Source organism: Curcuma longa, chromosome 12 (genome assembly GCF_044706935.1).
Source record: "Curcuma longa cultivar G26 ecotype Majalengka, Jawa Barat chromosome 12, ITB_CL_G26_1.1, whole genome shotgun sequence".
NCBI lineage: Eukaryota > Viridiplantae > Streptophyta > Magnoliopsida > Zingiberales > Zingiberaceae > Curcuma > Curcuma longa.
Window position 1 is genome coordinate 2156771 of NC_133872.1, and position 18226 is coordinate 2174996.

The 18226-nt window shown below is 37.8% G+C and overlaps 2 protein-coding genes and 3 pseudogenes across 2 annotated transcripts; 4 read left to right on the forward strand and 1 right to left on the reverse strand.

Moving 5' to 3' along the window:
- Nucleotides 1-512: 512 nt before the first annotated feature.
- Nucleotides 513-4457, forward strand: LOC141843335 (ATP-dependent zinc metalloprotease FTSH 1, chloroplastic-like). The gene is made up of 5 exons (XM_074731410.1): nucleotides 513-1799; nucleotides 3118-3364; nucleotides 3453-3636; nucleotides 3733-3904; nucleotides 4014-4457. Exons 1-5 carry the CDS (start codon nucleotides 513-515, stop codon nucleotides 4233-4235), a joined length of 2112 nt encoding a protein of 703 aa, XP_074587511.1. The 3' UTR covers nucleotides 4236-4457.
- A 1530-nt stretch (nucleotides 4458-5987) lies between these two features.
- Nucleotides 5988-10385, forward strand: LOC141843706 (uncharacterized). Its single transcript, XM_074731757.1, has 7 exons — nucleotides 5988-6088; nucleotides 6181-6313; nucleotides 7903-8006; nucleotides 8081-8252; nucleotides 9321-9461; nucleotides 9641-9720; nucleotides 9806-10385. Exons 1-7 carry the CDS (start codon nucleotides 5988-5990, stop codon nucleotides 10383-10385), a joined length of 1311 nt encoding a protein of 436 aa, XP_074587858.1.
- A 927-nt stretch (nucleotides 10386-11312) lies between these two features.
- LOC141843424 (uncharacterized) lies at nucleotides 11313-15090 on the forward strand (annotated as a pseudogene).
- A 1637-nt stretch (nucleotides 15091-16727) lies between these two features.
- Nucleotides 16728-17511, reverse strand: LOC141843425 (uncharacterized; annotated as a pseudogene).
- Nucleotides 17512-18083: 572 nt separating this feature from the next.
- LOC141843426 (uncharacterized) overlaps nucleotides 18084-18226 on the forward strand; it is a 2259-nt pseudogene continuing 2116 nt past the window's right edge.

The window sequence follows — 18226 nt, forward strand, 5'->3', positions numbered from 1 at the left end:
ATTTGATCTTAATGGATATCTACAACTTAAAATGAGAGTGTAAATCAACTAATAATCTCTCATAATACCGAGCAATACATACGTCTCCTTATACTTGTATTTTTTCTAACCATATAAGTGGATCGAGATAAAATGATAATTTCACCTTGATAGATATAAAATTTAGACCCCAATTTTAACTGTTCTTCTATTCATATTTTAAACGTGTAACTCCATTAAAAAAAATTAATTCCAATGCAATAGACATCCATAAGCATGCACAATAAAATTGAGCAGTTTGAGAATTTTGTCATATTATTTCAATTGCAAAACCCCAATCTCATATTAACAAAAAGAAAAGAAAAAAAAAGGAAAATCAAAATTCCCCAAAATATCCAAACCATTGGGGATTCAGTATATTCCACGTAGCGCCTCATTTCCTCACAAGTCCCCTCGAGAGCGTCCTTCGGCTTCTAAATCTTAATCTTTCAATTTTTCCCCCAAATCAATCGTCTTCTACACAAGGTCGTTCCATGGCTTCCACCACCCACCCTCTCCTCTCCTCCTCCCTCGTTGGCTCCAGACTGCGCGCTAAGCCCACCCCCAACCCTTCCCTCCGCACCTGGCACTCCCCCATCCAATCCCTCCTCAACCGCCACCACCGCCCCCTCCTCCACTCTCCCCTCACCGCCACCGCCCGCCGCCGCCTTCCTCTTCTCCTCTCTCCCTCCATCCGTCTTTGCGACGACGCCGCGCCCCTCCCCGCTCCCGACTACTCATCCCCTGCCCAGCTTGAGGCTGCCTCCAAACCCAACTCCTCCTCCAACCCCTTCGCCCAGTCGCTCCTCACTGCTCCCCGTCCCCAGTCCTCCCCGGACCTCCCCGAGGGTTCCCAGTGGCGCTACAGCGAGTTCCTCAACGCCGTCAAGAAGGGCAAGGTCGAGCGCGTCCGCTTCAGCAAGGACGGCGGCGTGCTCCAGCTCACCGCCGTCGATGGGCGCCGCGCGGCAGTGATTGTGCCAAACGATCCGGACCTCATCGACATTCTGGCGATGAACGGGGTTGACATCTCTGTGTCGGAGGGCGACGCCGGCAATGGGTTGTTTAATTTCATCGGCAATCTCCTCTTTCCCTTCCTTGCATTTGCTGGCCTATTCTTCCTGTTTCGCCGTGCCCAGGGCGGCCCTGGTGGAGGGCCAGGTGGTCTCGGCGGGCCTATGGACTTCGGCCGGTCCAAGTCTAAGTTCCAAGAGGTCCCGGAGACGGGCGTTACCTTTGCCGATGTTGCGGGAGCTGATCAAGCAAAGCTAGAACTGCAGGAAGTGGTGGATTTCTTAAAGAACCCAGACAAGTACACTGCTTTGGGGGCGAGAATTGCCAAAGGTTGTCTCTGGGCCGGTCGACCCGGTACCGGAAAAACGCTGCTAGCCCGGGCTGTGGCTGGTGAAGCCGGAGTGCCGTTCTTCTCTTGTGCTGCATCCGAGTTCGTGGAGCTATTTGTCGGAGTGGGGGCATCGAGGGTCCGTGATCTGTTCGAGAAGGCAAAAGCGAAGGCACCGTGCATTGTATTCATTGATGAAATTGATGCCGTGGGAAGACAGAGAGGGGCAGGGCTTGGTGGCGGTAATGATGAAAGGGAGCAGACTATCAATCAGCTTTTGACGGAGATGGATGGGTTCTCAGGGAACAGTGGAGTGATTGTCTTGGCAGCGACTAACAGACCAGATGTTCTTGATTCAGCTCTGCTTCGGCCCGGAAGGTTTGATCGACAAGTCACAGTGGATAGGCCTGATGTAGCTGGCAGAGTGAGAATACTACAGGTCAGTTAGTAGAAATGGATGATAATTTTCATCGAGATTTTTCTAAAATGTTTCATATTATACTTGTTATTGATTATTCAATAAACCACATTTTTCAAATGTAGAAATCTGTCAATCTTAAAGCATACCATGAAAATAGAAGCTGAAATTATGTGATGTTTTGTTAGCACTAGTTTGTTTTCATCAGAACTGTTTAAGTTTTAGTATCATTGCATACGGATATATTATGGAAGGTGATATTAGTTTTTGTTTGACTATATAATTCCGCCTACTAGTTCTTCCTTAATCTTATTGGCGCATAAAGTATTGATGGAAAATGAAGTTCTTGTTTTGGTCTAAGCATCAATTATTAACTATTTTTAATTACATTACATGGATAATTATGCGTTAAATCATGTGTTTTGTCCAATTTGATGTGCTCTTTTATTTAGTTAAGTGACCCCATGAACTAAGTATTGATAAACTACTGAACCTCAATATAAAATTAATTTATACTTTAAGGTCTCAGTTATTTGATTTGTCGCCGCATCTTCTGGTGTAGCCATGTTAAAAATGGCTACCTTGTTTTGGAATTTGGACTAATACAAGATTGATTATCAGAACTGAAGAGTGAAGATATTGTGCTTCATTGTAAATTATTCTTGTTCATTGGCGAATTCTAGGATGCATTAATTTTGGACTATTATGACATTGCTAAAATATGATTTATGAGTTTAATGATGGATACATGGAGATGTCTCACCCAAGAATGGGGATTCATTAATGAATTTGGTTCACTAAAACCCATCAGAGTTTCTAATGTTATCTCTTGTTGAATCCTTCCTCTTTTTGCACAGTTTCAAGCTATGATTACTGAAGTCATAATGAACTACCCAAATATCTAACTTTGCTTCCCCCTTTTGCGGCTCATAAAGATGACATTTTTATCATACTGGAACTTGGTTGTGGGCTCTGATGATTCATCTTTTAGTTTATAGTCTTGAACATGTTCTGACATCTTATTTTTGGGTGTTGCAATCATACGGTAATATATGTGTAGGTAATCTGGTGGTAGTTTGGCAAAATCTCAGGTTATGTTAGGCAATTTTCCACAAACATGATAATGCTAGTATGCTAATGCAAATTTATTCTGCAATTACAAGGTGCTTGTGTGGTTGTAAAGTCACAAGGCATCACTTCATGGTTTTAATCTATTCTAGCTACTATTATGGCCTACATTATGTGTGTTTTCTGATATGTTGTATGGGTCAGTTATCATATTTCTGGAGGCGTAATTGGTACTTACCAACTATTGCATTAAGCCTTGGCCTATTTACAGGTTCATTCAAGAGGAAAAGCACTTGCTAAAGATGTAGATTTTGAAAAAATTGCTAGGAGAACCCCAGGATTCACTGGTGCAGATCTGCAGAATCTAATGAATGAAGCAGCTATCCTTGCTGCTAGGCGTGACCTTAAGGAGATAAGCAAGGATGAAATATCAGATGCTCTGGAGAGAATAATAGCTGGGCCTGAAAAGAAAAATGCAGTTGTATCTGATGAAAAGAAGAAGCTGGTAGCATATCATGGTAAAGAATACATTCTGAACTAAGCTTTGATTTTGCAGTTTAACTTAAATTTTCAAACCTACTGATATGAACAATATGTTTCTTACAGAGGCTGGGCATGCTCTTGTGGGTGCACTCATGCCAGAGTATGATCCAGTCGCGAAGATCTCCATTATTCCTCGAGGTCAAGCTGGGGGCCTTACTTTCTTTGCCCCGAGTGAGGAGAGGCTCGAGTCAGGACTTTATAGCAGAAGCTACCTAGAGAACCAAATGGCAGTTGCCCTTGGTGGAAGGTTCGAACTATGGGCATGGATCTTCCTGTTATTGTTTAATCTCATCCTTTCAAGAGGTTCATGCTATTTAATGCTATACCACTTGCTGCATTTCAGGGTAGCAGAAGAGGTGATTTTTGGGCAAGAGAACGTGACAACAGGAGCATCAAATGACTTCATGCAGGTTTCTCGAGTGGCAAGGCAAATGGTCGAGAGATTTGGCTTCAGCAAAAAGATTGGTCAGGTTGCCATTGGTGGTCCTGGTGGTAATCCATTCCTAGGACAACAGGTGCGTGTTTGAATGTTCAAGAGTTCCCATTTCATATATATTGTTCCTCGACCTTCCTATGCAGAGTTGTATCTCTGAAAATGTTATGCATGGCTATCATCTTCATCAGGTGTCGTCTCAAAAGGACTACTCTATGGCAACTGCTGACGTGGTGGATGCCGAGGTTAGAGGGCTCGTAGAGACAGCTTATTCCAGAGCCAAACAAATCATAACAACTCACATCGACATCCTTCACAAGCTAGCACAGCTTCTCATCGAGAAAGAAACTGTTGATGGAGAGGAGTTCATGAGCCTGTTTATCGATGGCAAAGCAGAATTATTTGTTGCATGACCATCAAATGCCATTGAGTTTGTATTTTCTGTGATGCAGTTATATGTATAGAATACATTGTCTCAAAGGCTACTAAATTAGCAAGAAAAGAGTTAGCTTGAAGTAACACTGATGTTTGGCATTTATTTATAGAATAGACTTAGCAAGAAAAGAGTTAGCTTGAGTATGTATAGAATAATTACAGACACATATATTTATAACCAATGTGGGGATCGATTACATGGCATCAGGTTGTTGATGTTTGGCATTGTCTAATGTTTTAAAACATGTTTTCTTATTTAACTAGCTTCTTAATCGAAATGGTTAAACTCGAAAATGGAGTTAATTAACTCATTTAAACTTTTGATGGATCTATCTCACTTAGCTCAATTACCTAATTTGATTACTAATATCATTTAGCATCTAGTTTTGATTATTTTTACATGTTAATTTATTGACCAACGAATGACTAATAAAAGGGCAGCCCGGTGCACGAAGCTCCCGCCATGCGGGGTTCGAGGAAAGGATCCATTGTACGCAGCCTTACATTGCCTTTGGCAAGAGGCTGTTTCCAGGATTTGAACCCGTGACCTCTAGGTCACATGGCAGTAACCTTATCGTTGCGCCAAGGCTCCCCTTCCAACGAATGACTAATATCTGAATTAATTTTCATAATAGATATTAATTTATCATGATGGACCATTAAAATCTTAAATTTTGTTTACATATCATAGATTCTAATATTGTTAAAATAAACAAGAATATTTTTAAAAATTAAAATATTTTATCATTGACAATCGATAATTGACGAGATAACAAAATAACTAAATAAATATCATCTTTAGCAAGTTATTTATAATATTTTCTTTTGTAACTTTTAGCTGTTTAATAGCCATACGCCTTGAATTTAATTTGCTAACATTTTAATCAAAATCAACACAATTAGTAAATAAATTAGTTTTATGAAAATATTAATATGATCCCTTATCTTTAAAAATTAGATGTTTAAAAACTTAATTAAATATCTTATATATTATTCTTTAAATATAAAATTTTATATTGTCGGTATAATATGACATAGAATAATGAATATTATACAATTGCCAATCATAATATTAATAATAAGATAAAATTATTTCACGGGTTAGCGCGGATGATTCCTATAGGAATGTTACTATCAATAGACCTAGTCGAATTTTAACGGAGATGAAAATATTCTGTTGATTATTTCAATCCTTACCGGTGCTATTATTGCTAAGGAGGAACTCACCATAATTTATTCCTTCCAAATAGTGGGAAGCCATTTAGAGAAGTTGTGATTTACTTCCTTAGGTGCTTTCGAACATAATTGAATTGGTTACGATGGAATAGATTCCAAGTAATATCCTCTTTTATCTTTTCATAGATAATCATAAAATTGACTATATGAAACTAATGACAGATTTCATTTTTACATAAAATTTACTATCTTAGGTAAGAGAGTGTCATCTTCGTGGAGGCCGATAAGATGATAATTTTTTTTACTATTAATAATAACACAATGTTATTGGACACCTGAATTATATTAAAAAAAACACAATATTACATATATATTTTTTCGTATTGATGGGCCGACGATGGTACACAATTGAGTATTTCTCATTGCGTACGTCGTTGGATTCCACATCGAGGAGACCGTTACAAACACATCAAGGAGCCGTTGCCGACGAAGAAAAGGGGCCTTTGTCCCTCTCACGCACTGCTCACAAGCCGCTCCGACTATTACATCTTGAAATGGCTTCCGAGATCAATCAGTCGGCAATCGGAGCCGTCAAGAAGCTGATGGGCGCCGGATTCTCCTCCATCCTCCGCCGACGCTTCAACCCCTCCAAATGGTCGGTTTCTCTTCCCTCCGCTCTTTTGCTTCTTTCTCCTCTTTTTCTTTGCAAAATCTGGAGCTCCGATCGCTTGTGTCGGTTTTATGCAGCAAATCTGAGGCGAGGATGGCGATGGCTAGGATCAAGCTACTTCGGAACAAGCGCGAGGCGCAGGTGGGGCAGATGCGGCGTGATGTCGCCCTTCTCCTCGAGTCTGGCCGTGACGAGACCGCTCGAATCAGAGTTCGTATTTGTTCTTTTTATCCCCTTTTCATTTACTTTTTTTTCCTGAACCATAATGTTCTCGGGTGGCGCACGTTTATAAATGCGCGGTATAGATTCGATCGAATTTTAGGGTTTTAGTTAATTAAGGAGCTGCATTGTTGGTTCCATGTATAGAATAACGTGTCATCTTCTGAATCTTGGATGATTTAATTATTTTGACAATGACCTACAATCAAACTCTAATCGTTGTGCAAGAGTTGCCTTTTGGGTGAGGAAAGAATACTGACACATAGGGTTTGAGGAATTTCCCCAGCGCAACACACTTCTGCAAGTTTTCTACTTGTATAGGGACCATGAAATTAGCAATTCTTGTATCTTTAAGTCATAATAGAAGTTATGCTGGTACAGGCTTCCACCATATATTGTGTAGAATGTTCAGTGTTATATTGTAGTGCTCTTTAATCTCATGAATTCACAGGATTTTCAAATCCCAAATTTTTGGCATGATAAGATTCTAGTCCTCATCCTCAGGTTTGTCAAACATATGAGTCTTAGACAACCTAAAAAAATAAATAAAATCAATTTGTATTCCGTAAAACAATGGTAAACTCATTATATATATTCTCAGAATAGCTTCATTAAAATTTAAATACATAAAGGGCAGTTCGGTGCACTGTCAATGTCATCCCGGGGAAGAGTCGGACCATATTGGATCTATTGTACGTCTGCATTATTTTAAAATTTTGATTATTTTATCCAATAGAATTATAAACTTAGAGGGAGCACTTGCCACCGCCAACCCCCTTCTTGGTAAACTACATTCTTTCTTCCTGACTATCAAAACTCAAAAGTATCCAAATAAAAATAGAATCCAAGCACTACATTTCCATTTTATTTGGATTCAACTTGTTTTCCCTCTATATATATTGGTTGGTGCTAGTGAATTCCACACTTCTTGAATGGTGCTTGGTGTTTAGGTTTAAGATTCAATTGTCTTTGTTCTTCTTTGTTATCGAACATCCCTTTGTGATTAGGTAATGGCGCCAACAAAAATGTTTCACGAACTCTCATTTGAAGCACCTTACAGCATATAGGGGCCACTGATTAAAAATTCTCCATGACTGATATGTTTGCTTAAAGCCACTGATTTAGTTATATTAGATAGATTCACAGAAGTTGACTGAGACTTTATTAAGCATATGAATTGTTTTGACAAGTTCATTCACAATGAAATAATCTGTGATAGTGTTAAACATGAATTTTCTATCAGCTCTTAGAGTCACTTATCTCACATAGTCATTGGTTGTCATTTGATATGGAGCAACTGTCGCAATCACTTCCTTTTTTGAGTTTCTACATAAGCATTTGGTATCATTGAGGTTCAATAATGAGATGCCCTTATCCCAATTAATTATGAAGTATTGGATCATTTTTTGCTCTTCAACAATTTTATAGTCAGCTAAATTATAGTTAAAATATATTTACTGTTGTAATTTCTTTTGAGTTATAATACATATATACTTTGAATATGTTGAACATGGAGTAGGTATCTTTTGTCAGTTTCTTGAAAACATGTAATCTACTGAATTAATGACATTTGTTTGTAGGTTGAGCATGTGATACGAGAACAAAATGTCATGGCAGCTAATGACATCATTGAACTTTTCTGTGAGCTAATAGTTGCTCGCCTACCTATCATTGCTAAACAAAGGTTTATTACCTTGCTACCATTAAGTATCAACAAACTTTGGAGAAGTCATTCTAAGATTATCCTTACTATTTTAGGGATTGCCCACGAGATCTAAAAGAAGGAATTTCAAGTTTGATCTATGCTTCTCCAAGGTGCTCAGACATTCCAGAGCTTAGCCGAATTCTTCTTATCTTTGAAAAGAAGTATGGAAAAGATTTTGTTTCTGCTGCGACTGAATTGCGACCTGAATCTGAAGTTAATTGCATGGTAAGACTTTTTCTCATAAAGAACCTTTTTAATTGTTTTGTTGTATGTTTCTTGATTTATATTGTTTGGTTTATGATTCATGAGTTTCCTTGTCCAACTTCAAAGAATTGGAAGTTGCCAACCCACGTGTAGTGGACAAAGGATGGAGAGAATTTAACCTTAGACAAGGTATCCCTAAACGGTTGTGACACTAAATTCATCCTAGTTATACAATGAAATAAGAGGATTGGATTCACCCTCAAAATGGAAGGTTAAACATGATTCACAAAGTACAGTATCTTTGCATATGGAGTAGCAGTTTCTGAGAATTTCACGAGTATCTATTTTAAGACAAAAGAAATGTTGTGAAGAATCCTATTTACTATTAGGATGTAAGGCTAAACATGATTCACAGAGAATGGCAGTGTCATTGCATATGGAGCAGTTTCAGAAGATTTCATGAGTATTCATTTTGAGAAGGACCTGATGTAGGCAAGAATCCTATTTGAAATATGAAACAGATCTTGCTGATCCATATTAGGAATAGCAGTTCAATATTTTAGCCCATGCCCAACCGTCTAAACAAGGACAGATTATATGCCATTGCAGTAACTTAAGAACACATGATACAATGTCCATATGTCTTGGTCCTCAATTTTGGAGTAAACGAGGGATAGGGCATACTTTTGTCAATCTAGTAACTTAATAACTCATTTTGGTCCTCAATTTTGGCTCGGTGGGGTGAATTGCACATCCTATCTGAAGTGAGCATTCACATAAAAGAAACCAACTTCAAAGTTCAGACAGTGTTCCAATGGATGCATAACTTGAGTAGTGCCATCCTTCCTGGAAAATATTTTGTGTTCTGTTGTATATTCAAACTGTGAAAAGTATAGATTTTTAAATCTCTATTAAGCTTAGGTTGCTTTATGGTGAATTTGGCATATTATTTTACATGCGTATGTATCCAGATCTGCTGGATTAGTCTCTGCTTGCTAATGCAATGTCCAACTATGAGACACTGAATTTCTACTGGTTTGCTCCATTTATTCCTAAGACTATCTTCTCTTTTTTCCCCCTATTTTGAAGTTAATAGAGAAGTTATCAGCAAGGAAACCTATTGGTGAAGTTAAGCTGAAAGTCTTGAAGGAAATAGCAAAGGAGTATCAGGTTAAGTGGGATTCAACAGAATCAGAGCAGGAGCTTCTTGTACCTCCAGAGAAAGTTATAGTATGCTCCAGAACTCTCTCCTGCACGCATACGCACACACACACACACACAAACACAGATATGTGTGTTCATACTTGCACATGCATCTGAGCACTTTTGATTATGTTGCTCGATGAATACTGTGTATTGTGTTTGGTCAAATTTTAAAATATTTGGTCTCACTATATTTAAATTTGCAGGAAGGACCACGAGCATTTGCAGATGTCAAAAATGTTTACGTTAAACCTATATTTCCTGTACAACCAAAGGATTTTAACAGGTTGTTGCTTCTCTCTCCCCATGTGAACGATTAATAAGTGATTTAACCTATCTACTACTTAAATGCCTATGCCTACTACCAACAGAAAAGAATTGCAATTCAAGGACCCTGCCTCAGCTGTTCAAGACGCTTCAGAGTCTGCTGAACAAGCAATTCACGCTGAACAAGCTGCAGCCCATCCTGCCAATCAGAATTCTCATCCATTTGATTGGTCGCCCCCTGTGGATACCTTGGTATGCAAATGCAACAAATTTAATCAGGTTGAGTTTCAGAAAGAGCAGGAACAAGACCATCTATCAGGGACACATGCTCCGTCAAATTATGAGGCCAAGGCCCTGGAGAAGAGGCTCTTCAGCTCTCAGAGTTTCAGTTTATCGAACACTTTGGATGATGACAGCATAGATAGTGCCGACCTGAATGAAAACAAGATACTAAGAAGGAACAGTTGCATCTCTCGGACTGTTTATTCGGATATAAAATTTGATGACTCAGATGGTCATGAATCAGAGAATGGTGAACAGCAGGAGTCACCTCCCCCTCCAAATAGGCCGCCTCCAGTCTTGCCTCCACAACAGATGAATTCGGTTACTCATGTTCATCCAAACTTGCCTGATTATGCAGCACTGACTGCTCGCTTTGAAGCACTGAAGTCTCATAGGATGTGAGTTAAACCTGGTGAATCTTAGCATATCCAAGCCAAACTATCACCATGCATTTTATTGCGTATATATCATATTTGAGGTCTTTTTGCCATATTTGAGTTAAAACTGGTGATTAACTATCAATTATCAGTTAATTTTCAACTTGATCATAACAATCTCGATAAGCTTTAGATCCTTATGTGTTATAAATTGCTGTAATGCAATTGAATTACATTTTCTGATAATTTGTTAATTGGTTGATCTTTGATGATAAAAGTAAACTTGACTTCACAAATAAAGAAAGAAATAGTATCTCTGTTACAGCCGCTGTTTTTGTACGGAAAAAATAGTGATGCGATATGATGGGGGCATCAGCGGTTCCATACGATCGATTTCACGATCATTTATGAGGAGGTAAATTGAGAATTACAGTTGATCACGACGGAGAAAGGTATTGTCTCGGCTTCATCTAGTTTTTTTCTACAATTCTATTCTATTGTAAACAACTCAATTATATTTCAGAGGCAGGCCATGCCACTTTAGTTCTAGATGGTCTTGTTTTATGTACAATCGAGCTTTTAATGAAAAAAAATCTAAAATAAATCTGAAAGAATATTATCATAATTATATGTTTTTTAAACTATAAATAAATCTAACAAATTGGGGGGAAAAGGATTTGCAGTTTGTTTTTTAAAATTAAGGATAGTTTAGTAGAATTTATCACCTAAGAAATACGGGAAATAATAAAACAAGTGAAAATGAGCATTTTGGTGCACAAATTATTTCTAATGTAATTGCCATGCAGAAAAATGATACGAATTAATTTAATTTAATTTTAAAAAATTAATAATATCAGTTTTACAATCTTTTTCCTTGGTCCTACAGATTCTTTTATTATTATTATTATTTGGAATTCAGATAAACACATTTCGATTATATCTGACTCGATTAATGATTCTTTCACCAGGTCAGATCCGATCTCGGCCCGGTCGAATACTTTTAACCCAACAACGAGGCGATTGGGTCGAACCTGATCCGTAAGCTTCACCCAAGTGACCTGCATGACTTGAACCCCGAACCACTAACGCCTCCCTTTTCCGTTGTCGAAACCCTCGCCCTCTGTCATCCTCTCGACGGAGTCTCCACGTTGCGTTCCTTCACCATCGCCCTCTGAATGGTGATTTGGGGAAGCGCCAGAGGAGCTTCAGCAGCGGGATCCTCAATCTGTATCAGCGCGAGGTTGGAGTCCTGTCATCCAGAAATTTCTCGCATCGCGCTACGGCTTCGGAGGTGCATGCGTCCTTTTTTTTCACCCTCAAATCTTTGTTTTTATTTTTAATTTTGAGTAAGCATTAAAGATCTTGTACTGATGAAGTTTGCACTTCCGACGAATCTCTTACAATATAACAAGGATGATTTGCGCCAAACTCGCAAGTGGAAATGCAAATGCATGCTAACAATAGCTTGTTGTTGCTCGTGATAAGAATGGAGACTGATAAGTTACGTGGGCCACTAGAAAATATCTATCCAATATGGTTAAATTTCAGCCATGTTTGGTAGTTATCTTTGTTAATGCTTGGAGCAAATGAGGGTTTCTAGCTCTTAGTATTTGACACTTTGATGTTAGCTAGCTACTTTTCTGCAACTGCAAAGGCTTGCATATTCAGAGCATAATGGAGCTACTAGAGAGTAAATATGGTGATACTAAAGAGAAGTGTTGTTAGTTAATGAGCATACTTCTCTTATCCATTATTGCTTGCTTGTTTATCATATTCAGTTTAGTTGATGTTTATAAAGACCTTTTCTTCTGCATTCATGTGTCTAATGAGGGAAGTTCACTGTTTTTGGCATGAAATACTAAATCAGAAAATGGTGAGTTTCTTTTTTATTGGAGAGACCAAGACCTGAACATTCTGCTCACATTAATGAATTTTATAGAGGTAGCTGAATTTTGAATGAACATGACACTAACTTTGGCGATCATATGTGTATTTAGATGCAGTTGGTAAAGATATCGGCTAGCCTGGTGGCATTATGAACTTCTTTCAAGATGTTATGGGGTTTGATTACTACTCTGGAAGTGGAATCTGGTGGTAAATTAAGGTTCTGTTTCTTTCGGAAGATAGAAAACGTGGAATTCAAATAATGAGAGGGAGATAGAAATTGAGTAAACACTTCAAACTTTCAGTGTTGTTTACTTGGGAAGATAGAGATTTAGAAACATGATGATAAAAAAAATGTTCCACTTTGCCCACTCCTAATCTTCTGTCTATTCATCTCCGACTCTTTACCCTCACCTTTTCTGCTTCTGCAAGAAATTTTTTGATGCAAAGGAATTATTCACTGCATTGATCACTGAATTGAAGATTTTATAAATAGGATAAAGTAACTCGTTGAGATATTCCAGAACTATTGAGTGGCATAAACTTGTAGTGGTAGCACACATATTAGTTCACAAGCAGAGGTCAGAATGAACAAATGAAGGTTTTGGTGTTGGAGAAAATGTTGCCACTGGCACATGCTATTGCAAAGGAGAAGTCTCTAATTTTGGGCACATGCTAGATATTCTTTGTGGATTGGTTAGAGATGCACACCTACATGTATATATAGGACATAATACAGAAACTCTAAAGTTAAAATATCAATGTGGAGCTGTACTCACTACACTAATAGCCCTATTAACCTAATACCTTTAACATATTGTTTGGATATGATTTGGCAAGGACTCCTGAATAGGGGTTTATCTATTTTTTCTTCTTCCAGAAATGGTTTTTAACTTTCTAAATCATTATTGACCAGGATTTTGTTCTGCGTTTGGGAATTGACAGAAAACTTAACGAGCATAATGTCTGTGTGAATACCGTGAGTCTCAATGAAAATGGGAACATTCTTTATCCGGATCAGACGATCAAATGGTAAGACTGTGGGATTGGGAGGTTGGGACTGTCAGGACTTCCTTCCACTCTGGACATAAAGACAATGTTTTCCAGACACACTTCATGCCATGAGCTCATCATCAGACTATTGTTACATCTGCTATAGATGGTGAGGTATATGCTGCAATAGGATCTCTTGGCATTATTTCTTCTCTATTTCTTCTTTAAGAGCAAATAATGTCTCTTGGAGTGTCCAAATTTTCATCAGGTAAGGCTTGCACAATTACGTGAAGGTGGCCAAGTAACTACAGAATTGCTAGCTGAACATGATGATGCTGTTCATACAGTAGCATTGGAGCTTCAAAATCCTCATGTTCTTTATATTGGTGGTGAAGATGGCCTAGTTCAGCATGTGAGTTGTGTAATATGCCTCTTGTATTTGCTCCCAGTTTGACCTTAGATCCAAAATTTTAACAAAGCTGTTCATATGCAAATCGTTTAGAAGAAGACCGGCTTCTGAATCATTTGTCAATCTCATGTCTATTTCAATAGATCCAAGAAACCCAAACTATCTTGTAGTTGCTGGTGCAGATGACCATGCTCGGGTATATGACATTCGCAAGTACAAATGGGATGGATCAACAAATTATGGTCTTCCATGTGAAATTTTCTGTTCTGCACACCTGATTGATCATAGTGAAGGGATATCAGGGTTGTGTTTTTCTGATTCAAGTCAGCTGCTGGTCTCTTATATGAACCAATATGTCTATCTCTTTCCAAAAGATCAAGGTCAAATCCTGTGTCCTTGCTTTCTGATAGTGATTCAGAAGATAAATCTAATTCAGTCCTATCTATATCCGATTCGAGTCTAGGGATCAAGGCGTACAAAGGACATTGTAACAGAAAGACTGAGAAGGATGTGAATTTTTTTGGACCGTATTGTGACTATATGGTTAGTGGATCAGACTGTGGTCATATCTATTTGGAGAAAGAAAGATGGGGTACTTTTACGTGCTATGAAAGGTGATAGAGATGTGGTGAACTGTACTGTATCTCACCCTCGTACCACCATGCTTGCAAGTTCTGGAATTGAGAATGATGTAAAGATCTGGGTTCCCAACACTACTCAACCTTTCCATCCAGTAAATCTAGACGAGGTAAATATCATAAAAATTGCAAAATCATTGTTCTTACAACGTCCAAGTTGTGTTAGAATAAACTTGAATGTTTACAGTTCCTTGTTGATTGTATTGGGAAGAGGAATTTTTTCTCCGACCAGTAAATCTAGATAAGGTAAATATCATATAAGTTACATAATCTTTCTTCTTGCCACATTGAAATCATGTGTTAGAATAAACTTAAATCTATATTAGTTCCTTATTGATTATATTGGGAACTTTCTTCCCAATCAAGCATCAATTCCTTGTTATAGCTTCTTGGAAATATTTGACCCAATTCTGTAGCAGGCTAGTTTACCTGGAGAAAAGATTTTTGTTACTTTGCTAATTCTATATGTTAATCCTTCAATTGGACATGGCTAATTAGCTGGACTCTGACTTCATTACCAGGGATACGATGGGGAAGATCTTGAAAATGATGATGACTCTTGTGATACTAACTTCAGTGATAGTGATGATGACACCGAGGAAGATGTCTTTGCTGATGGTATTAGTTTTTGATGATAGGGACTACAATGCTCATTTCAACAAATCGCCGTAAGTTTAAAATACAATAATTTGCCTAGTTTAATATACCAGTTGAAGGCAACCAGGAAACTCCCAATTAGCTTATCAACAGTTGTAAGCTATTGATGCAAATCTAGCTGTGTAAGTATAATCAATTAATATTTGCTGCTGAACAGAAGTGATCTTAAGATGTATTTAACCTAAAATGTCTAATATGAAATATTTGAAGGCTTTTTTTGGTATTACAGAGTGAAATCTAACCATACAGTTTACAGCATTAGTGAATTTGTTTATTTGTTTTACTTTTTTTCTGATTTGAACATTAATTATCTCCATGTGAACAAGTGTTGTAGATGCTTTAGCTTACTTAGCCTATTTAAGCTTTTATATATATATATATATATATATATATATATATATATAGAACCAGAGGGCCATGCTTGACCCAACCAGAGGGCCAAACTAAGTTATTCTCATGTAGCTCAACTTGTGGGCTGAGTCTAACACACTATTTGTTTGTAGGCTATGACGAATATAATTTAAACTATCTAGTAAGATTGACTCAAGACATTTTGACACAATTTACACTTTTAGTTATAAGAAAATGAGAATAAAAATCTTAATCTTCTTGAGTAAATTTAACTTGCAGGCCAAATCAAAACTCCAAACGTAACTAAAAGTCCAACTTAGTAATCATCCGCAAAGGCAATATGTTCGCTTGACTAGCAGATAATGCATGATATAGTTGTGAGAACATTATTGACAAGGGCCAATTAACCAGCCAAAGATGAGAAAGCCCTTTGTTAGCTAGGGCTGCAGATGTGAGGCTATTCTAACTATCAATTGGTCCAATAGTACTACAATAATGTTATATTAGTTATTATAATATTATAATAATTACAGATAGAGTAATTACTACACTTTGTAGTAGCTGTTATGATAGGGTTGAAAATAAATAATATAATGAGAAACCTTTTAAACTTGTTTTGAAAAAAAAAAACTCTTAATGATTTACATTAGGACGTCTTATTAATTTTTACCCTTAAAAGTCAATTTTTTGCTAAATTGTATCATAATGGAAAAAGTTTATCAATTTAATTCCATTTGCAAATTTATTAATTGGATTTAGTTGAAAATTTTCAACAAATTTGGTTCCATAAAGAAGTTTATAATCTTGCAGACAGCGAAAACTTTGCAGATCCAACAATTCTCTATTTATTGAGTGAAATTAAAGAAGGAGAAAATAGAAAGAAAAAAAGTTAATTTCATTTAAAATTTAGATTTTAAAATAAAACAATTTATTTATTTTTTATTTTAAAATCCCTTATTATAGAACGAAAAACTACTATCAGAACAATAATATATAACTAAATCTGATTAAATAAATAAGTCCGTTTTATTGATTCATCGTTTTGTTTTGTTTGCCCAAAACGTAAAACCTAGAAAATAATAAATTAATTATTTTTGTTAAATCAAATCAAGGTTGAAAAAATAGATTAGTTCTCAGACCATATGTTCCTCTGTTCAGAGAGTGATGGATAACGCCAAGAAATTGATGAACTGTGACATATCACAAACCAAACAGAATCAAATTATAACTAAGAATTTACTCATCGATCAAGAAATATCGTCCACATTTACATCAAAATGACGGTCTTGTCGATCAAACAAACAACAATCGTATATAACGAAGGAGCAGTTACGTTATATAGTAATCTAAAGCAGAACATATATAACTAATAACGATCATCATCAAATCAATGAATGGATGAACTTGAGAAATTTCTTTCCTCAATTGCAATAGATCAAGAAGCCAACTCTGCGGCCGGAAGTGAAAATCTGCAGAGGGGGCAAGAATGGCTCCGCTTCAGCCACTCCATCAGACATCCTTCGTGAAACGGATGGCCGCAAGGCATCGCCAAGACCTGACTCATCACCTCAAAGTCATCGAGGCAGATGGGACAACGAGCTACCTTCTCCCACAGTTATCATCTGGAGCCCCTCCACCGCCGCTGCGAACGTTGGCCCCGACCCTCTGCCGAACTGGATCTGGATGTCGTCGATATCGTCGTCGCCCCCGAAAAAATATTCATAAGTCTCCGGAGGAATAAAGTAGCGAAGGCGGCTGGCAGAAGCGGAAGGAGTGATGGGGATTTCAACGATGGAGAAGAACTCCATAAAGACCAACTCTGTAGTGATCAGAAATAGGTCGAACACCGCGTAGGTGTATCTGCGGAAAGCTTCAGCGAGAAGTTCGAGATCGGCAGGGCGCACACAATTCGCCGCGACGTGGGAGAACATACGCTGCGTCTGCTCCTTCCAGGCGGGCTCATGGTTGATGTAGTAGAAGGGCGGGGAGATGGTGAAATGGGCGTGCTCGGCGGCGTCGACGTCGGAAGAAGAAATCCTCCGGCGGCAAAAGTGCGAGATCAATTGGGGCGGCATCGTGTCTTGGTCACCCTCCAAGATCCGTACCACCACCCGCGCCTCGATGCGAAGAATAACGCCGCCTGCCTCGACTGCCCACCCAGGAATCACCGCCGACGGGGCGGTGCTGTCTGCGTTGGTGCTCCACGCTAAATTATCCATGAAGAAGAAGGACGAGAAGAGACGAGATGGTGGAAAGCTCTGAAACAAGTGACGGAGGATCGAGTTATCGGCGGCCTTGTGCGATTTATAAAGAGCTTTAATGTCACGTGACGAAATCAAATGAAATCTACCGAATTCAGATTGGGGTTGGATTCCTGTCTTCCGTATAATTAGGAATAGACAGCTGTTAAATGACATCAGTTTAATAGATGTGTTATAATTACCGTAATCTAGCTAGTTGTTTACAGTTCCAATCTTTGGCAAAAATGGTAAGAAATGAAGAGGGTGATAAAAATCAATCATCCTTCTTTTAGAAAAAATAAAACAAGTCATTCCATTCGTAGGTAAAAAATTTAAAACATAAAAAAAGTTTCATCAAATATTTTGTGTCATGTCGACAGAAGATTTAGTTCATAATAAATCCATCAACCTCTATGACATCTACTTTGTCCAGCTTTCCTGAAGAATTAACCATATGATAAGATTTTATACATCAGTCACCAACTTTTTTTTTTAATCTCAAGTGATAAATTATATACAAATAAACTTTTTTTTTTGCTTGTGAACTCTGGATGATCCAGGTTAATTTCTTTCAATTTTTTCCTTGGAATATACAAATGCGCATGCAGTGTTGGTAGGCATTCATGAAATATACAAAGCAAAACGGTACAAAATAATTTCATAATAATGAGAATAACTAAACACAAACAATGAA